This window comes from Coregonus clupeaformis, chromosome 16, assembly GCF_020615455.1.
Source record: "Coregonus clupeaformis isolate EN_2021a chromosome 16, ASM2061545v1, whole genome shotgun sequence".
Taxonomy (NCBI): Eukaryota; Metazoa; Chordata; class Actinopteri; order Salmoniformes; family Salmonidae; genus Coregonus; species Coregonus clupeaformis.
The window spans coordinates 57,470,950-57,493,359 of NC_059207.1; the positions used below are offsets into that span (position 1 = coordinate 57,470,950).

Below are 22,410 nucleotides of genomic sequence, written 5' to 3' on the forward strand. Positions count from 1 at the left end.
CAATTGGCTCAGAACCGGGCAGCACGGCTGGCTCTTGGATGTACACAGTGAGCAAACATTTAATAATATGCATGTCAATCTCTCCTGGCTCAAAGTGGAGGAGAGATTGACTTCATCACTACTTGTATTTGTGAGAGGTATTGACATATTGAAAGCACCGAGCTGTCTGTTTAAACGACTTGTACACAGCTCAGACACCTATGCATACCCCACAAGACATGGCACCAGAGGTCTCTTCACAGTCCCCAAGTCCAGACAGACTATGGGAGGCGCACAGTACTACATAGAGCCATGACTACATGGAACTCTTTTCCACATCAGATTTTTTTTAAACAGATAGAAATACACTTTATGGAACAGCGGGGACTGTGAAGCAACACAAACATAGGCGCAGACATATGCATGTACACACATGATAACATACGCACTATACACACACGTACACATTACTTTTGTGTTGTAGATACAGTGGGGAGAACAAGTATTTGATACACTGCCGATTTTGCAGGTTTTTCTACTTACAAAGCATGTAGAGGTCTGTAATTTTAATCATATGTACACTTCAACAGTGAGAGACGGAATCTAAAACAAAAATCCAGAAAATCACATTGTATGATTTTTAAGTAATTAATTTGCTTTTTATTGCATGACATAAGTATTTGATACATCAGAAAAGCAGAACTTAATATTTGGTACAGAAACCTTTGTTTGCAATTACAATTAGTTGCTCTGGCTGTGTGTTTCGAGTCGTTGTCATGCTCGAAGACCTAGCCACGACCCATCTTCAATGCTCTTACTGAGGGAAGGAGGTTGTTGGCCAAGATCTCGCGATACATGACCCCTTCCATCCTCCCCTCAATACGGTGCAGTCGTCCTGTCCCCTTTGCAGAAAAGCATCCCCAAAGAATGATGTTTCGACCTCCATGCTTCACAGTTGGGATGGTGTTCTTGGGGTTGTACTCATCCTTCTTCTTCCTCCAAAAATGGCGAGTGGAGTTTAGACCAAAAAGCTCTATTTTTGTCTCATCAGATCACATGACCTTCTCCCATTCCACCTCTGGATCATCCAGATGGTCATTGGCAAACTTCCGACGGGCCTGGACATGTGCTGGCTTGAGCAGGGGGACCTTGCGTGCGCTGCAGGATTTTAATCCATGACGGCGTAGTGTGTTACTAATGGTTTTCTTTGAGACTGTGGTCCCAGCTCTCTTCAGGTCATTGACCAGGTCCTGCCGTGTAGTTCTGGGCTGATCCCTCACCTTCCTCATGATCATTGATGCCCCACGAGATGAGATCTTGCATGGAGCCCCAGACCGAGGGTGAATGACCGTCATCTTGAACTTCTTCCATTTTCTAATAATTGCGCCAACAGTTGTTGCCTTCTCACCAAGCTGCTTGCCTATTGTCCTGTAGCCCATCCCAGCCTTGTGCAGGTCTACAATTTTATCTCTGATGTCCTTACACAGCTCTCTGGTCTTGGCCATTGTGGAGAGGTTGGAGTCTGTTTGATTGAGTGTGTGGACAGGTGTCTTTTATACAGGTAACGAGTTCAAACAGGTGCAGTTAATACAGGCAATGAGTGGAGAACAGGAGGGCTTCTTAAAGAAAAACTAACAGGTCTGTGAGAGACGGAATTCTTACTGGTTGGTAGGTGATCAAATACTTATGTCATGCAATAAAATGCAAATTAATTATTAAAAAATCATACAATGTGATTTTCTGGATTTTTGTCTCTCACAGTTGAAGTGTACCTATGATAAAAATTACAGACCTCTACATGCTTTGTAAGTAGGAAAACCTGCAAAATCGGCAGTATATCAAATACTTGTTCTCCCCACTGTATGTGGTAGTGGAGTAGGGGCCTGAGGGCACACACTTAGTGTGTTGTGAAATCTGTTATGAATGTATTGTAATGTTTTTAAAATTGTAGAACTGCCTCCCAGGAAGAGGAGCTGCCTTGGCAGCAGCTAATGGGGAACATAATAAATACAAATACAACTCAGAGTTTATTAGTCACATGCACAGGGTTGCAGATGTAATTGCAGGGTACAGTGAAATTCTTATGCTCCGAGCTTCAACAGTGCAGGTCAAAGAGAAGTGAGTGAAAGAATAATAATTTACATTTACATTTTAGTCATTTAGCAGACGCTCTTATCCAGAGCGACTTACAGGAGCAATTAGGGTTAAGTGCCTTGCTCAAGGGCACATTTACGTCATTTAGCAGACGCTCTTATCCAGAGCGACTACAAATTGGTGCATTCACCCTATAGCCAGTGGGATAACCACTTTACAATTCTACTTTTTTTTCTTTTGGGGGGGGGTAGAAGGATTACTTTATCCTATCCCAGGTGTTCCTTAAAGAGGTGGGGTTTCAAATGTCTCCGGAAGGTGGTGAGTGACTCCGCTGTCCTGGCGTCGTGAGGGAGCTTGTTCCACCATTGGGGTGCCAGAGCAGCGAACAGCTTTGACTGGGCTGAGCAGGAACTATGCTTCCGCAGAGGAAGGGGAGCAAGCAGGCCAGAGGTGGATGAACGCAATGCCCTCGCCTGGGTGTAGGGACTGATCAGAGCCTGAAGGTACGGAGGTGCCGTTCCCCCTCACTGCTCCATAGGCAAGCACCATGGTCTTGTAACGGATGCGAGCTTCAACTGGAAGCCAGTGGAGTGTGCGGAGGAGGGGGTGACGTGAGAGAACTTGGGAAGGTTGAACACCAGACGGGCTGCGGCATTCTGGATGAGTTGTAGGGGTTTAATGGCACAGGCAGGGAGCCCAGCCAACAGCGAGTTGCAGTAATCCAGACGGGGAGATGACAAGTGCCTGGATTAGGACCTGTGCCGCTTCCTGTGTAAGGCAGGGTCGTACTCTCCGAATGTTGTAGAGCATGAACCTGCAGGATCGGGTCACCGCCTTGATGTTAGCGGAGAACGACAGGGTGTTGTCCAGGGTCACGCCAAGGCTCTTCGCACTCTGGGAGGAGGACACAACGGAGTTGTCAACCGTGATGGCGAGATCATGGAACGGGCAGTCCTTCCCCGGGAGGAAGAGCAGCTCCGTCTTGCCAGGGTTCAGCTTGAGGTGGTGATCCGTCATCCATACTGATATGTCGGCCAGACATGCAGAGATGCGATTCGCCACCTGGTTATCAGAAGGGGGAAAGGAGAAGATTAGTTGTGTATCGTCAGCGTAGCAATGATAGGAGAGGCCATGTGAGGATATGACAGAGCCAAGTGACTTGGTGTATAGGGAGAAAAGGAGAGGGCCTAGAACTGAGCCCTGGGGGACACCAGTGGTGAGAGCACGTGGTGCGGAGACAGCTTCTCGCCACGCCACTTGGTAGGAGCGACCGGTCAGGTAGGACGCAATCCAGGAGTGAGCCGCGCCGGAGATGCCCAGCTCGGAGAGGGTGGAGAGGAGGATCTGATGGTTCACTGTATCAAAGGCAGCAGACAGGTCTAGAAGGACAAGAGCAGAGGAGAGAGAGTTAGCTTTAGCAGTGCGGAGAGCCTCCGTGACACAGAGAAGAGCAGTCTCAGTTGAATGACCAGTCCTGAAACCTGACTGGTTTGGATCAAGAAGGTCATTCTGAGAGAGATGGCAAGAGAGTTGGCTAAAGACGGCACGCTCAATAGTTTTGGAAAGAAAATAAAGAAGGGATACTGGTCTGTAGTTGTTGACATCAGTGGGATCGAGTGTTGTTTTTTTGAGAAGGGGTGCAACTCTCGCTCTCTTGAAGACGGAAGGGACATGGCCAGCGGTCAAGGATGAGTTGATCAGCGAGGTGAGGTAGGGGAGAAGGTCACCGGAGATGGTCTGGAGAAGAGAGGAGGGGATGTGGTCAAGCGGGCAGGTTGTTGGGCGGCCTGCAGTCACTAGTCGCAAGATTTTATCTGGAGAGAGAGGGGAGAAAGAAGTCAAAGCATAGGGTAGGGCAGTGTGAGCAGGACCAGCAGTGTCATTAGACTTAACAAACGAGGATCGGATGTCGTCAACCTTCTTTTCAAAGTGGTTGACAAAGTCATCCACAGAGAGGGAGGAGGAGGGGGGGGATTCAGCAGTGAGGAGAATGTGGCAAAGAGCTTCCTAGGGTTAGAGGCAGATGCTTGGAATTTAGAGTGGTAGAAAGTGGCCTTAGCAGCAGAAACAGATGAAGAAAATGTAGAGAGGGAGGGAGTGAAAAGATGCCAGGTCGGCAGGGAGTTTAGTTTTCTTCCATTTCCGCTCAGCTGCCCGGAGCTCTGTTCTGTGAGCTCGCAATGAGTCATCAAGCCACAGAGCTGGAGGGGAGGACCGAGCCGGCCGGGAGGATAGGGGACACAGGGAGTCAAAGGATGCAGAAAGGGAGGAGAGGAGGGTTGAGGAGGCAGAATCAGGAGATTGGAGGGAGAAGGATTGAGCAGAGGGAAGAGATGATAGGATGGAAGAGGAGAGAGTAGTGGGAGAGAGAGAGCGAAGGTTGCGGCGGCGCGTTACCATCTGTGTAGGGGCAGAGTGAGTAGTGTTGGAGGAGAGCGAGAGAGAAAAGGATACAAAGTAGTGGTCGGAGACATGGAGGGGAGTTGCAGTGAGATTAGTAGAAGAGCAACATCTAGTAAAGATGAAGTCAAGCGTATTGCCTGCCTTGTGAGTGGGGGGGATGGTGAGAGGGTGAGGTCAAAAGAGGAGAGGAGTGGAAAGAAGGAGGCAGAGAGAAATGAGTCAAATGTAGACGTGGGGAGGTTGAAATCCCCCAAAACTGTGAAGGGTGAGCCATCCTCAGGAAAGGAACTTATCAAGGCGTCAAGCTCATTGATGAACTCTCCAAGGGAACCTGGAGGGCGATAGATGACAAGGATATTAAGCTTAAATGGGCTAGTGACTGTGACAGCGTGGAATTCAAATGAGGAGATAGACAGATGGGTTAGCGGAAAAATTGAGAATGACCACTTGGGAGAGATGAGGATTCCTGTGCCACCACCCCTCTGACCAGATGCTCTCGGGGTATGCGAGAACACATGGTCAGACGAGGAGAGAGCAGTAGGAGTAGCAGTGTTTTCAGTGGTAATCCATGTTTCCGTCAGCGCCAGGAAGTCGAGGGACTGGAGGGTAGCATAGGCTGGGATGAAGTCAGCCTTGTTGGCGGCAGAACGGCAGTTCCAGAGGCTGCCTGAGACCTGGAACTCCAGGTGTGTGGTGCGTGCAGGGACCACCAGGTTAGAGAGGCAGCAGCCACGCGGTGTGAGGCGTTTGTGTAGCCTGTGCGGAGAGGAGAGAACAGGGATAGGCAGAGGCATAGTTGACAGGCTGCAGCAGATGGCTACAATAATGCAGAGGAGATCGGAATGAAATGAACTAAACATCAGGGAAAGGAGAGAGCAGGCCTCCCCTCACCAAAAAAAATATATATATATAACTCTCCCAACTTCCACCTCAGAAACTATAATTGTTTCACTGAACCACCCGAGTAAAACTCTCCCAACTTCCACTTTAGAAATTAGAATTGTTGTAAACTACAGCAGACTGTTATCAGTAGCTGTAATTAAGTACAGCAGCTACCAACCACCTAACGTTAATGCCTCGGATGAGGTTAGAAAAACAGCTGAATGGTAGCAGCTAGCTGGCTCAATCACAGGTACTCTTAAGCATGAAATAACATTGGAAACAATTAACCACAGTTGCAAAAAGTTACCAGTAGCTACCCGCTAGCTAGCTAGCTAGCTTTGTTGGTCCAAGTAGTGGGTAAGCTAGCCTCGTGCTTCGCCGGGGTCCGCCGAATACAGTCCTTACCTACAATAATTACCTACAATAACCTTCAATAACTACCTGAGTAAGCTACCTATAATACCAAACTACAATACCTACCTACAATCTAAATACATGGTTTAAGCTTAACTCAACACCATATAAGAAGCCAAGCTTACCTTTCATAACGCAGCAATGATTAAACGTTGGGTAGCTAGCACAAAGATATTGTAGACTCCTGAGTGGCGCAGTGGTCTAAGGCACTGCATCGCAGGGCTAACTGTGCCACTAGAGATCCTGGTTTCGAATCCAGGCTCTGTCGCAGCCGGCCGCGACCGGGAGACTCATGGGCGGCGCACAATTGGCCCAGCGTCGTCCAGGGTAGGGGAGGGAATGGCCGGCAGGGATGTAGCTCAGTTGATAGAGCGTGGCGTTTGCAACGCCAGGGTTGTGGGTTCATTTCCCACGGGGGGCCAGTATAAAAAAATATGTATTCACTAACTGTAAGTCGCTCTGGATAAGAGCGTCTGCTAAATGACTAAAATGTAAATGTAAATGTATTTAGCTACCACAGTACAGCCAGCTGGTAGTGTTGGCTGGCTAGCAATGGCTACTGTGTTGACTTTGTTTGAAAAACGGCGTCGCTGCGAACGAATGTAGCTGGCTAAAAGGATATTGTTTTTAGTTGCAACCGTTGCTAATAGCAACTCGCCAGCTAATCCAGGAGGTGAGTTAGCTAGCTAGCTTCGTGCTACACCCGGCACCGCCGAATACAAAAGTAACCTACAATAACTACACAACAGCTACCCACAACAGCCCACGATGCCTACCTCTACTACTTAATAATATACAGCCCACGATGCCTACCTATAGTACCTAACTACAATCTAAATACATAGTTTAAGCCTTACTCGACAAAGCCCAAGCTATGTATAAAGCCAAACTGGCAGACTGCAATCAGTAGCCGAAATTAAGTACAGCAGCTACCAACCACCTAACGTTAATGATAATGAGGTTAGAAAAACAGCTGAAGGTGGCAGCTAGCTGGCTCAATTACAGGTACTCTTAAGCGTGAAATAACATTGGAAACAGCTAACCACAGTTGCTAAAAGTTACCGGTAGCTACCCGCTAGCTAGCTAGCTTTGTTGGTCCAAGTAGTGGGTAAGCTAGCCTCGTGCTTCGCCGGGGTCCGCCGAATACAGTCCTTACCTACAATAATTACCTACAATAACCTACAATAACTACCTGAGTAAACTACCTATAATACCTAACTACAATACCTACCTACAATCTAAATACATGGTTTAAGTTTTACTCAACACCATATAAGAAGCCAAGCTTACCTCCTGCTAGAGAAAACACAACCTCTCCCGTCAGCATCATCGATTCCTCTCATAATAGTAATAATAATAGTAATAATACTAAGTAAAATAATAGAATGGAACAAAATCACAAGACGGCATATACTGGATATATATATCAGTGCATTCGGAAAGTATTCAGACCCCTTGACTCTTCCCACATTTTGTTACAGCCTTATTCTAAAAATGATTAAATAAAATTGTCCCTCATCAATCTACACACAATACCCCATAATGACAAAGCGAAAAGTTTTTTTGAGAAATGTTTGCAAAAAAAACTGAAATACCTTATTTATATAAGGTATGCTATGAAACTCGAAATTGAGCTCAGGTGCATCCTGTTTCCATTTATCATCCTTGAGATGTTTCTACAACTTGATTGGAGTACACCAGTGGTAAATTCAGTTGATTGAACATGATTTGGAAAGGCACACACCTGTCTATGTAAGGTCTCACAGCTGACAGTGCATGTCAGAGCAAAAACCAAGCCATGAGGTCGAAGCAATTGCCTATAGAGCTCCGAGACAGGACTGTGTCGAGGCACAGATCTGGGGATGGGTACCAAAAAATGTCTGCAGCATTGAAGGTCCCCAAGAACACAATGGAAGAAGTTTGGAACCACAAAGACTCTTCCTAGAGCTGGCCTCCGAGCCAAACTGAGCAATAAGGAGAGAAGGGCCTTGGTCAGGGAGGTGACCAAGAACCCGATGGTCACTCTGACAGAGCTCCAGAGTTCGTCTGTGGAGATGGGAGAACCTTCCTGAAGGACAACCATCTCTGCAGCATTCCACCAATCAGGCCTTTATGGTAGAGTTGCCAGACGGAAGCCACTCCTCAGTAAAAGGCACATGACAGCCCGCTTGGAGTTTGCCAAAAGGCACCTAACGGACTCTCAGACCATGAGAAACAAGATTCTCTGGTCTGATGAAACCAAGATTGAATTCGTTGCCTGAATGCCAAGCGTCACGTTTGGAGGAAACCTGGCACCATCCCTACGGTGAAGCATGGTGGTGGCAGCATCATGCTGTGGGGATATTTTTCAGCGGCAGGGACTGGGAGACTAGTCAGGATCAAGGGAAAGATGAAAAGTATAGCAAGATCCTTGATGAAAACCTGCTCCAGAGTGCTCAGGACCTCAGACTGGGGCGAAGGTTCATCTTCCAACAGGACAACGACCCTAAGCACACAGCCAAGACAACACAGGAGTGGCTTCGGGACAAGTCTCTGAATATCCTTGAGTGGCCGGGCCAGAGCCCGGACTTGAACCCGATCAAACAGCTCTGGAGAGACCTGAAAGTAGCTGTGCAGCGACGCTCCCCATCTAACCTGACAGAGCTTGAGCGGATCTGCAGAGAAGAATAGGAGAAACTCCCCAAATACAGGTGTTCCAAGCTTGTAGTGTCATACCCAAGAAGACTCTACGTTGTAATCACTGCCAAATGTGCTTCAACAAAGTACTGAGTAAAGGGTCTGAATACTTATGGAAATGTGATATTTCAGTTTTATACATTTGCAAACATTTATAAAAACCTGTTTTTGCTTTGCCATTATGGGGTATTGTGTGGCCAAAATTCCTCCACAGCGACGTGAGAGACTGATCAACAACTACAGGAAGCGCTTGGTTGCGATCATTGCAGCTAAAGGTGGCACAAACAGTCATTGAGTGTAAGGTGGCAATTACTTTTTCACACAGGGGAATTGGGTGTTGCATAACGTTGTTAATTGATTAAAATAAGTGTCAATTTTTGTTGTTATTTGTAAACAGGTTCACTTTATCTAATATTAGGTTTTGGTTGAAGATCTGATAATGTTCAGGAAGTCTGTGGGGCAGGAGGGGAACAGGTAGATGACTAGTGGTGGCTATTCAGCAACCTGAATGTTTGGCCATGCAGTCTGTCCGTTTTTGCCATGATGCTCCTATACTGGCCATTTTGAGTGATGAAAGCGGGGAAAACAGGACAAGAAGGGTGTGAACAGTTTGGGGTCGCATGGGTTGTGAGGTGGGGGTTTGTTACTAAACTGACAAATGACATATCCGTCCGGACCTTTGCCACCTAGGAAATGTGTCACCAGACCTTCTCAAACAGTATTTGAGTACCCCTGCCATAGAGTATGTGGTTTAACATTTTGAATGTCCGGTAGTCTCTTCTAGACTAGAAGCATGGCATGTGAAGCTATTGCCTGTGATTCTGAGGCTACATTGTGGGGGTCAACCATAGAAGGGATACTGTGCCGTCCTGCCAGACAGTTCTGAATGCAGTAGGTATTGTATGAGTGCTTTGTATTACTTGTATCACTTTCACTTTCAGAAATTGCCACTAGAGGACACTATTGGCCAATTGTCCAGCAATAACTTTGGCCTTATGTTGACAATTTGTCTATGATTAATTAATAATATGATTCCTCAGGGATATGTATTTATTAACAAATGCATAGTTTATTTAACCATATGTTTCATTTAATTTCTAGAGAAGCTATGGAGCAGAACCTGTTGTTTATCACAACAACATAGCTTGTAAAGGAGGTAAGCCAACTATCATTCAATTGGAAAGGTGAGCGCTCAAGGAAAGCAGATCTTGTAGACAGGTAAAAACTTTATGGCAACTATATTTTCCTTCCTTCTTCCTCTTCTTGAACATCCATTTAAAGTCCAAGTTTCAAAGGTCAATTTGAATGACCAGAATGTAAATGAATGCATCCTAGTTTCATAATGAGTGTGTTATAAAAAAGTGTGTGAATCAGCCATGACCTGCAACTGTAGTCTCGCCCTTTGTGAATCAGTGAAACTTTGTCATTTGGTATGTCCCAAATGGCACCCTATTCTCTATATAGTGCACTACTTTTGACTTTTGCCCTATGGATGCTGATCAAGAATAGGGTGCCATATGAGAAACAGCCCAGGTTCCCTGCCCTGTTTGCTTGCTCCCCTCCCTACCCCGGGGCATGCTACTGACTTCCTTGTAGAGCAGGGTTGTGACTCACTCACTGCTGTTCCCAAAGCATGGAGCCTTCACTACCTGTTGCAATCCTGAGGGAGACTTGTGCTCAGGTGGAATACCTTACCAGGAACCTATAACTGACGATAGGATTCTCTTCTTGTTTATGTTTTAAGTGTTGGAGGGAAAACCTGTAAGTAAAAATGTTTTAGTATATATTTAACAATGATTTAAATACATATTTAAATGCAAGATATATTTAAGGAAGTCCTTCTAGCTTGCATGTGGTTGATTATTACATATGAAAGACTGGGATGCTCTTTTTAAAATGATGTGTTGTGTTATTTCCCCCCCTTCATAAAGGCTACCACACCAGTGAGTCCAGTTATTACATTGTAGGCCTACATGAAATGTTGAAAATAACATTTCTTAAATTCCCAGAGTAATTTAGTTATTTTCTTTATTGCACTCAGTCTTGTCGAGGTTATTGGTTAAATAGGCTATCTGGGTGTCACGGTTTCGGCCGAGGCTGCTCCTTGTATTTAGCCGTGTTGGCTTGTTCTTTTGTTGTCTTCACTAAAGACGTTAGTACGAAGCCTCTGTGTGTCCTGCGCTTGATTCCACACCACATCTACACTCAACCTTGACACTGGGTTTTGAAAAACAACAGAGGCAATATAAACTACAATGGCTCTATATCAATAATTTAAAAGTGCAAAAATTGATGTACCAAAATTTACCAGATTGTTTCTTTAAAATTGCAGTGTATACAATTATTCTGCTTCCCACTTGTCTTAACTTTTTCTTTATATTAAACTTCCTATCACAGGAGGAGGATGTTGTACAAAGAGTTTTTGCGGTTGTGGGATGAGGCGGTGAAGGCAGTGGATGCCAGAGACTGGCAGGGAGCCCTGTCTAAACTCAACCAGATCACAGAACCTACCTCCCGGACTCTGTTTCTGACTGCCTCTGCTCACCTTGCCCTGGGGCAGCTGGAGCCTGCCATCCAGGTCAGTCTGGAGGAGAGTGATTTATCATTATCTGGAGTGTGTGCGTGTGTCATATTTATCTGTCACCCTGTGTTGTCAAGGCTCTAGACCAGACAATAGCAAAGGATGAGCGACTTGCAGTTGGCTTTTTCCAAAGAGCTGGAGCATTCATGCTGGCTAGCAGGTAAGAGATCACTGTACAACATTATGGTTCCTCTTCTGTCTACTAATGTTCTCTTTTATTAAAGTAAAGAACAGGTTGAATCTGTACGGTTTATTGTACGGTATTGGTTAACCTATGAAGGCAAATAACTGTTTATTCATTATTTGGATTACAAGAGACATTTAGCCGACAGCCATTATATCTGACATCTCCTTGCTGCTGTGTGTTGTGCGTGCATGCGTGCGTGGGTGTGGGTATGTGTGCAGGCTGGAGGAGGCTCTGAATGACTGTATCTCGGCTCAGAAACACATGAGAGGCAACATGGTCATTGATTACAAACAGCTGGGGCTATGCTACAAGCTCTACAGTTGGCAGGTACAACAGACTTACACCATTCTCTTAGAGGTGTACACTTGTATCATACTATCACCATGGTCCTATAGGTAGACTTGTATCATACTAACACCATGGTCCTATAGGTAGACTTGTATCATACTAACACCATGGTCCTATAGGTGGCCTTGTATCATACTAACACCGTGATAATAATAATATGCCATTTAGCAGACGCTTTTATCCAAAGCGACTTACAGTCATGTGCGCATACATTTTTACGTATGGGTGGTCCCGGGGATCGAACCCACTACCCTGGCGTTACAAGCGCCATGCTCTACCAATTGAGCTACAGTGGACTTGTATCATACTAACACTGTGATCCTATAGGTGGACTTGTACCTTATAGGTGTAGACTTATACCACAGTCTTATAGGTGTACATGGAATTACATACAGTATTAGAACTCTAATTGAATAGGATCTCTGTGTAGGTGGACTTTTTACCTTATAGGTGTGCACCATGTACCAGTAGTGGAGTACAGTACGATTAAACAAGATTCAAAATATATCTATGACAATCCAAATGTATAGTGTCAGATATAATTGTCCAGATATTTGAATTAAGTTTGCATCCCAAATGCCACCCTATTCTCTTTAAAAGTCACACATTTTGGTCATGGGACTTGTTATAGTAGGGCTCTTGTCAAAATAAGTGCACTATATTGGAAATAGGTTGCACACCGCCAAATTCATGACTGAGAATATCCCCAGTTCCATTATGTCAACACTTCCATTCAGACGCCAGATACACCACCTGGTAGGGATCTTTGACAAAGCCTCATTGAAAGAAACGGGAAACTTTTCTGAGGTTACGCAATATTAAATACCTCTCATAATGAAGATAAGATATATTACACATTCCTACCTTCTGAGGTTATGCAATATTAAATACCTCTCATAATGAAGATAAGACATATTACACATTCCTACCTGTGTTTGTCTCAGTCTGGACTACCGACTACGTGTCTGTCTGTCAGGCGAAGGCATTCTGGACATAGGAATTTATTTCCCCAAATCTATCAGCTAGAACAAATGTGGTTATTGCTTTTGATTTATTAACCACATTTGTGAGACCTTTATTGATTCAAGTTGAATTACGTATTGGCTGTAGGACTCAGACAAATCTATATCTTTCTGTTCAGAGATGAGGGGTCACAAAAGTTTTCAATTGCAGCATAATTTAGCCAGGCTCTCTCGTGGCCTGTTGTTGAGTATTACTTGTCTGTGTGAGCATATGGAGAGTGTTATTATGGCACCCTTTTCCTTCTATACTGCTCTTCTTTTGACCAGTACACATAGGGCTCTGGTTAAAAGTAATGCACTAAATAGAGAATTGGGTGAACTATATAAGGTGCCAGTTGTGACAGTTTCTCTATGGTTGTCCAGGTCTTGTATAACGCAGCAGCTGTCCACTCTAGACTGGACCAGTTGGACAAAGCCCGGGACATCCTGATCTCAGCCTCCCAGGAGAAAGGAAGAGGGGGGCGAGGAGGGAACATGGAAGTGGCTTTAGACATTATCTCTGTAAGTACACTATCAGAAATATGATTCACTTAAGACATCGGAATCTCCCCACATAGGGCCAGAGGTTGTTTCTCACTGATCAAGTCACATGGCCAGGAAAAACTCCTGGCTATATCCCCACATAACACTTTGACATTGGCATGGAGGTGTGTGGTGTCCTGTCCTACATGGCTACATATCTATCTCTCTCTCACTCTCACTCTCACTCTCACTCTCACTCTCACTCTCACTCTTACTCTTACTCTTACTCTCACTCTCACTCTCACTCTCTCTTTGTGTGTGTGTGTGCGCGTGCGTGTGTGTCCATCCCCAGAGGGGAGAGGTGCTCCCTGTCCTCCTGGTGCCAGAGGGGGAGGTGTTCCGCCCCAGGAAACAGAACGTAGAACAGCTGGGACAGAGAGACTTCCTGGGCAAACCAAAGGTACAGTAACACCACACCACTCTCTGTCTCTGTGTGTGGGTGGGTGTCTGTGTGTGTCTGGATCTGTGTGTGTGTGTCAATTGAATCAGATTTAATCACAGATTGGCCTTTCCTGTGCTTTCAGGTCATCTCCTCTATGATTCCCAATGATGACTTTGGTGGATTTGAACCTCTCAGGATTCAGGTAAGACTCAGCACTGTTAGAATAGCATTGCAATTACACAGAACCATGTGTGCATCCCAAATTACACCCTATTTCAGCGGTGGGCAACAGGTGTTTTATTTTTTTTTACCCCCATAATATTTTATAAAAAATGACTGTAAAATTACCAGTAATTCAGCAGAAAATTACTTTATTTTAGGAAATCTTTTCCCAAGTATTCCCACAAATAAAATATGAGACATACTGTACGTGTCTCAATGTAATCAAGGTATGAAATCTTTGGGCTTTTTTGTGGTCAATTTGCAGTGTACAAATTATTATTATATTCTGCCCCCCCCTCCCCGACCATTCGCTCCGACAAAAATCCTCCCACGGCTGAATCTAGTTGCCTACCCAAAGCAGTGCACTAAAAATGGAATAGGGTACCATTTGGGGGACAGTCCAAAGCCCATGCCTTCTGTCTCTCCCTCTGACTGTGACTCTGTCCTCCGAACAGAAACCTGGATACTACGAGCCCAAGGTGGATAGAGTGGAGTAAGTTACATTATTCACACTGACATCTAATTATGTTCCCAAAATGAATGTCATTGGAGCAGAAAAATGGTTAGGGACATCATAGGAAAAGCTCAGAGCTGATAATTAAATCCAAAGAAGGTGTTCATTGTTAATATGGTGGGTTGAGTGACATGGTGTCTTTTCTAGATAATACATGTCCAAAAGTAAAATTGTGTGTGTTTATTTAGGGTTTTTCACTCCCTGCACCACAAGTGAGAAAAGCATGGTAGTGTGCATGTTTACCCTTTACTTCTAATGGTGTATTTGCCTCCCCATAGGGATTCTCGCTACATGCGTCTGCGTACCCCCTACATATCACAGGGCCCTGGTCAGCTGACGGTGCCAGGGGGAGCCATGGTGTTTCTCTTCAGTGATGTGGAAAGAGATGGACTGGCCACGGTCATACACGATGGACAGGTGAAAGACACCTTTAACTAGTGGCCGCTACTCCATAGTTGAAGCTAACAATGATGCTTGAACTACAAAGCACATAAGAACAATGCAATACTTCCATATTCCACACGAGACTCTGCTGCCCACAAGAGCTGTCTGGCAATCGATAGCCTACTAGCCTATCTATAGCTATATACAGTATTTAGCTGGAAGTCTATTCATATTACACATTCGAACTCAGACTCCACGCTGTCGGGGCTATCCATCCCATCACTCGTAGGCTTACCAGTGTTCACAGAATGGGGTTCGCTCTCATGAGCGCCGCTGGGTCTCTGGCAGTCATCAGCTTGGTTTTCTGGGAGAGTAGGAGGGACTCTCACTAGAGGAACTGTCACTATTCTTGAGGGGAGGAAGAAGAGGAGGAGCAAGGCCACTGTCATTGCCGGGCCAGGGCAGTGAGGTCTCTGTCGGGACTGGGAGGCTGCTAGTGCTAGCTGCTGCATAAGTAGGCCTACTAGCTTCCACCTGCGATGGTGTTTCGTCATTCGAGGATGAGGTGGTAGCTTTGCTGATTGTTATCTTTGGTAATTTGGCACGAGCTTGATCAGATAAAGCTTTTTTTTACAGCGTTTTTGTGCACCACTTGGTCTTTCTTGCCTTTTGTTTATCCATCTTGAACAACGCACTCACTCACCATCCGAGTCCGACCTGATTCACCTAACTTTCTGGATACTTGATAGCCAATTAGGTGAGGAGGCTGAGGAGGCCGCTGCCGAGAAATAGGCTAATTGGATGCATGACAACTACACTGCTCAAAAAAATAAAGGGAACACTTAAACAACACAATGTAACTCCAAGTCAATCACACTTCTGTGAAATCAAACTGTCCACTTAGGAAGCAACACTGATTGACAATACATTTCACATGCTGTTGTGCAAATGGAATAGACAACAGGTGGAAATTATAGGCAATTAGCAAGACACCCCCAATAAAGAAGTGGTTCTGCAGGTGGTGACCACAGACCACTTCTCAGTTCCTATGCTTCCTGGCTGATGTTTTGGTCACTTTTGAATGCTGGCGGTGCTTTCACTCTAGTGGTAGCATGAGACGGAGTCTACAACCCACACAAGTGGCTCAGGTAGTGCAGCTCATCCAGGATGGCACATCAATGCGAGCTGTGGCAAGAAGGTTTGCTGTGTCTGTCAGCGTAGTGTCCAGAGCATGGAGGCGCTACCAGGAGACAGGCCAGTACATCAGGAGACGTGGAGGAGGCCGTAGGAGGGCAACAACCCAGCAGCAGGACCGCTACCTCCGCCTTTGTGCAAGGAGGAGCACTGCCAGAGCCCTGCAAAATGACCTCCAGCAAGCCACAAATGTGCATGTGTCAGCTCAAACGGTCAGAAACAGTCTCCATGAGGGTGGTATGAGGGCCCGACATCCACAGGTGGGGGTTGTGCTTACAGCCCTACACCGTGCAGGACGTTTGGCATTTGCCAGAGAACACCAAGATCGCCACTGGCGCCCTGTGCTCTTCACAGATGAAAGCAGGTTCACACTGAGCACATGTGACAGACGTGACAGAGTCTGGAGACGCCGTGGAGAATGTTCTGCTGCCTGCAACATCCTCCAGCATGACCGGTTTGGCGGTGGGTCAGTCATGGTGTGGGGTGGCATTTCTTTGGGGGGCCGCACAGCCCTCCATGTGCTTGCCAGAGGTAGCCTGACTGCCATTAGGTACCGAGATGAGATCCTCAGACCCCTTGTGAGACCATATGCTGGTGCGGTTGGCCCTGGGTTCCTCCTAATGCAAGACAATGCTAGACCTCATGTGGCTGGAGTGTGTCAGCAGTTCCTGCAAGAGGAAGGCATTGATGCTATGGACTGGCCCGCCCTTTCCCCAGACCTGAATCCAATTGAGCACATCTGGGACATCATGTCTCGCTCCATCCACCAACGCCACGTTGCACCACAGACTGTCCAGGAGTTGGCGGATGCTTTAGTCCAGGTCTGGGAGGAGATCCCTCAGGAGACCATCCGCCACCTCATCAGGAGCATGCCCAGGCGTTGTAGGGAGGTCATACAGGCACGTGGAGGCCACACACACTACTGAGCCTAATTTTGACTTGTTTTAAGGACATTACATCAAAGTTGGATCAGCCTGTAGTGTGGTTTTCCACTTTCATTTTGAGGGTGACTCCAAATCCAGACCTCCATGGGTTGATAAATTTGATTTCCATTGATAATTGTTGTGTGATTTTGTTGTCAGCACATTCAACTATGTAAAGAAAAAAGTATTTAATAAAATTATTTAATTCATTCAGATCTAGGATGTGTTGTTTAAGTGTTCCCTTTAAAAAAAAAAAGTGTTTCCCATTTTTTTGAGCAGTGTATATTGTCTGTCTGCCTCACCTACTACCATGTAGACTGGACAACACAAACGCTTCACTTGCTACATGTGGAAATTAAAAAGAAAGGTTACTGTCAAAATTGTTTAATAAAAAATAACTAACAAATTATATAACGGGGACTGCGGGGGTTTCCACTACGCCAGTGCACCTACTCCTTTTATTGTGGCCTGTCTTCTTTCTGTATGATTGTGCATCTATGCCTTTCAATATTTCATTACCACTCATCTTTCATCTCTTTCGTCCTTTAGAAAGGACTTGTCCCCATGACACTGCTAGACCCAGTGGATGTCAAGAAGTCCAAAGGCAGAAAAAATAATAAAGTAAGACTTTTTGTTTCTATTATTTCAGCCCATTTAATGTTTTACTAAGACAATGTATGTTATAGAGCTGAACTAAATGTGCCATTACATTTAGGGGCAGCTTCATTTACAGTTTTTTATCTGGGCTCTTTAATCTCTCAATTTTCATTTGCTGAACAGAGCTTTATCTTCACTGTATCACATTGTACCAAAGTTGCACCTGCTTAACGCTTCTAGATGTAGAGGACAGACAGGCTTGTTGAATTCCCTTGGATTTTAACAATGAGGGAGAGAGGTGTCATAAAAGGACTAGCAATCATTAGCCCAGCCTCTCTGGATAGTTAACTGCTGTAATGGAAAGCACAGAGAGAGATCTGTTACCTTGACTACCCTGTTCTGATGTGCCCTCCACAGAGTATTCCCAGTGGGATCCCCCTCCCACCGGACCTCAGGCCGCCCACTCGCCCACAGGGTAGACTCACCTCATTTAACCCCTCTGGCAGAGGACAGGACAAGGGGATGGAGCCAGGCCAGCATTCATCTAAACTAAAGCACCTTTTGTTGTTTATTTAATGATATCAGTCGTTATTCTGGCATGACCATGTACAGTACTACCGGTATAAATGTGATAATTTTAAGTAGTCATGAAAACCTCTTCACTGAGTGTTCAGCCTTTTTAATGTTGTACTGTAATTCATCTGCAGAGAGCCCAGTTAGAGAGGCATCACTACCATCCTATGCCACCCACCCACCAAACACCTCCACCCCGCTACCGAAGTACACATCCACAGTAGACAGCCCCACTGAACTGGTGAGTAAAGGGCCTGACTTAATCAGTGTTTGTCTCTGAGTTTGTAACTGTTAATCACCAGCGGAAATAATACATTTAAAGGTAAAATGAAGATGTAATTTATTCCTCTAAAGATAGCAGGTCAATCTGTCCTCAAGGTGTACTGTGGTATAAGTACGTATCTCACAGGGAAACTAGAATGTGTATCAGCGTGATTCAAAGAAGGATCAAGGTTTCAACGTTTATTTGCCATGTGCACAGGATACAAGAGGTGTAAAACAGTACAGGGAACTTCTTACCTTGAAAGCTATTTCCCAACAATGCAGTGATAATAATAATAATATAGATAATTATAGAAATATAATAAAAATAAACGCACAATAACTCAATGTGAGTTAAAGAGCATGAGAATGCAAGTATATACAGGTCAGTGCCAGTACCTTATTCAATGGGCAGGGGTACTGGAGTAATCAGTTGACACCCACAAAATATGTTATACTGTACTTCCTTCCAGCTGGGTTTACATACTGTATGGTATACTGATGGAGTTGTGGATAAATAAATAAATAATTGTATGACTCATAAAGTGGTGTAACGAGTAGAATGCTGATGATGTGCCCTGATTAAGTCAATAGAAAGCCTAGGGGAGGGAGATGTAGTCAGTTTTCAGATTTTGTGCCTCAGCATGTCAGTGACCTGAATTTTTTCATAAGAAGAAATTACCTCTTAAAATCTCCCTGATGCCTGTGCCAAAATGTAATGGACTTCTCGTGTGACGGCTGTTATACTTTCCCATAAGATGCCTGACTGACTGGCTATGGAAAAGAGAGGTTTCAGTGAGAGTGTTTCTGTCCATGCAATGTAGCCAATCCAGTTATACAATTTTCTGTCAGGAGAGAACAATTTTCTGAAAGTTTCCTTATGATCATTCACTCATGTTTGTTTCCTAAACAATCATGTAGAAAGAGCTTTTTGTAGAAATACAGTGAGGGAAAAAAGTATTTGATCCCCTGCTAATTTTGTACATTTGCCCACTAACAAAGAAATGATCAGTCTATAATTTTAATGGTAGGTTTATTTGAACAGTGAGAGACTTGTTACCTGTATAAAAGACACCTGTCCACAGAAGCAATCAATCAATCAGATTCCAAACTCTCCACCATGGCCAAGACCAAAGAGCTCTCCAAGGATGTCAGGGACAAGATTGTAGACCTACACAAGGCTGGAATGGGCTACAAGACCATCGCCAAGCAGCTTGGTGAGAAGGTGACAACAGTTGGTGCGATTATTCGCAAATGGCAGAAACACAAAAGAACTGTCAATCTCCCTCGGCCTGGGGCTCCATGCAAGATCTCACCTCGTGGAGTTGCAACGATCATGAGAACGGTGAGGAATAAGCCCAGAACTACACGGGAGGATCTAGTCAATGATCTCAAGGCAGCTGGGACCATAGTCACCAAGAAAACAATTGGTAACACACTGCGCCGTGAAGGACTGAAATCAGCCCCCTGCAAGGTCCCCCTGCTCAAGAAAGCACATATACAGGGCCGTCTGATGTTTGCCAATGAACATCTGAATGATTTGGAGGAGAACTGGGTGAAAGTGTTGTGGTCAGATGAGACCAAAATCGAGCTCTTTGGCATCAACTCAACTCGCCGTGTTTGGAGGAGGAGGAATGCTGCCTATGACCCCAAGAACGCCATCACCACCGTCAAACATGGAGGTGGAAATATTATGCTTTGGCAGTGTTTTTCTGCTAAGGGGACAGGACAACTTCACCGCATCAAAGGGACGATGGACGGGGCCATGTACAGTCAATTCTTGGGTGAGAACCTCCTTCCCTCAGCCAGGGCATTGAAAATGGGTCGTGGATGGGTATTCCAGCATGACAATGACCCAAAACACACGGCCAAGGCAACAAAGGAGTGGCTCAAGAAGAAGCGCATTAAGGTCCTGGAGTGGCCTAGCCAGTCTCCAGACCTTAATCCCATAGAAAATCTGTGGAGGGAGCTGAAGGTTTGAGTTGCCAAACGTCAGCCTCGAAACCTTAATGACTTGGAGAAGATCTGCAAAGAAGAGTGGAACAAAATCCCTCCTGAGATGTGTGCAAACCTGGTGGCAAACTACAAGAAACGTCTGACATCTGTGATTGCCAACAAGGGATTTGCCACCAAGTACTAAGTCATATTTTGCAGAGGGGTCAAATACTTATTTCCCTCATTAAAATGCAAATCAATTTCTAACATTTTTTACATGCGTTTTTCTGGATTTTTTTGTTGTTATTCTGTCCCTCACTGTTCAAATAAACCTACCATTAAAATGATAGACTGATCATGTCTTTGTCAGTGGGCAAACGTACAAAATCAGCAGGGGATCAAATACTTTTTTCCCTCACTGTATGTTTTGTTTTTCATGCAGTCATGTAGAAAGTGCATATACTTCCCATGCCAAGTTTGTTTCTAAGAGAGAATTGCCATGTTTTCTCACAGGATCCCATTTCACCCCAGGGAGAAGAGGCTGGGTCTGTGGTGGTAAAGGTGCATTACAGATACACCGTGGCTCTGAGTGTCCCTTTAGGCACACCGTACGATGAACTACAGGAGAGAATTGCATACAAATTGGGGCAGCCAGCCTCACACTTGCGCCTCAGGTAACTGCAGACCTGCCAACCCATTTCTGTCACCTTGAATTTTAATTGCTGCTACCGCACTAAAAATATCACCACTCACCCTCATGCGTGTCCACTTTATCCCCTTTCTCCTTCTCCCCTCCTCACTCTATCCCCCTCTCTCTCTTCCTCTCCGCCACTCTCTCCCCCTCTCTTCCTTTCTCCCATTCCCTCTCCCCTGTTCCCTCCTCCTCTCCTCCTCTTCCACTCCTTCTCTCCACCCCAGACACAGGCAGCATGGCTCCCAGGCGCTGAAGCCTCTGGATGGGGAGGAGGGGCTCAGGGCCCTGCTGGCGGAGGTAGAGGCAGGCAGAACCACACTGTGGTGCCAGGTAAGATCCACAGGGCTCAGGCAAAAAGTAGTGCAGTGTATAGGGAATAGGGTGCCATTTGGGACAAAGACCTATAGTGTATATCTCTGGAATCATCAATAGTACAATATACTGTATGTAGCACAGGCCCATTTTGAACTGAAATGCCTCAATGGAATGTGTGGCTCATTTCTGAGTAAAAGCTAACCTGTATGTTCTTCTGATCTCTCTGTGTCAGACTGAGGACCCCCTGGCCAACCGTACCATTCTCTACCAGATGGTGGCACTGTATGACTATGCAGCAGAGGGCCCAGAGGACTTGGAGTTCAGTGAGGGAGACACTATTGACATTCTTAGTGAAGGTAATGGAGCATGAGAAATTATGAAGTCTTGTGCTTTTTAAGTGCACAGTAAGTATGTAACCTCCTGTTTTGACAAATGACTCTATATCCCCCCTCCCTATCTGTCTACCAGTCAACGAGGAGTGGCTGGAGGGACACTGTGCTGGTTACATTGGCATCTTCCCCAGCTGTTTTGCCTACCGGGAAGGAGAGACCCCCACAACCAGGGATGCAACTTTCACTGGGGGCGGGGGGGTCATGTCCCCCCCACATTCTGAAATTGCATTTTTGTCCCCCCCAGTTTTATCATTGCAATGTGATACAAAAAGAGGCAACGGTGTGCTTTAGGACCATGCCTCCGAGCGGTGGGGTAGGCTGTTTGGAGTGTTCAGCCAGCTGGATTTAGGACTGCTTGGATACCACAGAGCGGGCTGACAGGCTGTGTGAAGGCAAAGCTTCTGGAAGGCTGGCTGGACCAGCATGGGAGAGTTGAGCATAGTTCAGTGTGTATGTGTTGCGCTCTTTCACAGAGTTGTAAAAGCAAGTAGAGCACAAACTGGCTACTCTTTAGGTGACTGATTTTTTTTTCTCTCGCCTATATATATATATATATATATATATATATATATATATATGTATATATATATATACACACACACACACCCATACATATATACATACATACATACACACAGTGGGGGAAAAAAGTATTTAGTCAGCCACCAATTGTGCAAGTTCTCCCACTTAAAAAGATGAGAGAGGCCTGTAATTTTCATCAAAGGTTCTTCAAAAATATACATTTTATGGACACAGTCAAATTCTACAATAATTCTAAACTTCCTCCGATCATTTTCATGATGTCCATCTGGTTTGCTTCTATATGCCATATTTTTCTAACTGTGCTCTTTCACAAAAGCTCTCAACCTATAACCTATATACTTATTATGGACACAGTATGCTTTACATTAGTTAT

At 45.2% G+C, this 22,410-nt stretch overlaps 1 protein-coding gene across 1 annotated transcript; it reads left to right on the plus strand.

Moving 5' to 3' along the window:
- Positions 1-10,056: 10,056 nt before the first annotated feature.
- On the plus strand, positions 10,057-21,731 carry LOC121584252 (neutrophil cytosol factor 2-like). The gene is made up of 15 exons (XM_041900084.1): positions 10,057-10,209; positions 10,846-11,026; positions 11,107-11,189; positions 11,435-11,543; positions 12,950-13,087; positions 13,401-13,508; positions 13,633-13,692; positions 14,168-14,205; positions 14,505-14,643; positions 17,277-17,348; positions 17,742-18,138; positions 20,607-20,767; positions 21,012-21,117; positions 21,335-21,458; positions 21,571-21,731. The coding sequence occupies exons 2-11, from the start codon at positions 10,853-10,855 to the stop codon at positions 17,898-17,900; spliced, it is 1,080 nt and encodes a 359-aa protein (XP_041756018.1). The 5' UTR covers positions 10,057-10,209; positions 10,846-10,852; the 3' UTR covers positions 17,901-18,138; positions 20,607-20,767; positions 21,012-21,117; positions 21,335-21,458; positions 21,571-21,731.
- The last annotated feature ends 679 nt before the right edge of the window (positions 21,732-22,410 follow it).

Bases quoted from the DNA above. Each gene is read 5' to 3' on its own strand.
- LOC121584252 (XM_041900084.1), top strand. From the start codon at position 10,853: ATGTTGTACAAAGAGTTTTTGCGGTTGTGGGATGAGGCGGTGAAGGCA. The intron at 14,644-17,276 runs GTGAAAGACACC...TTCGTCCTTTAG, and splicing joins CGGTCATACACGATGGACAG to AAAGGACTTGTCCCCATGAC. The intron at 17,349-17,741 runs GTAAGACTTTTT...TGCCCTCCACAG, and splicing joins AAGGCAGAAAAAATAATAAA to AGTATTCCCAGTGGGATCCC.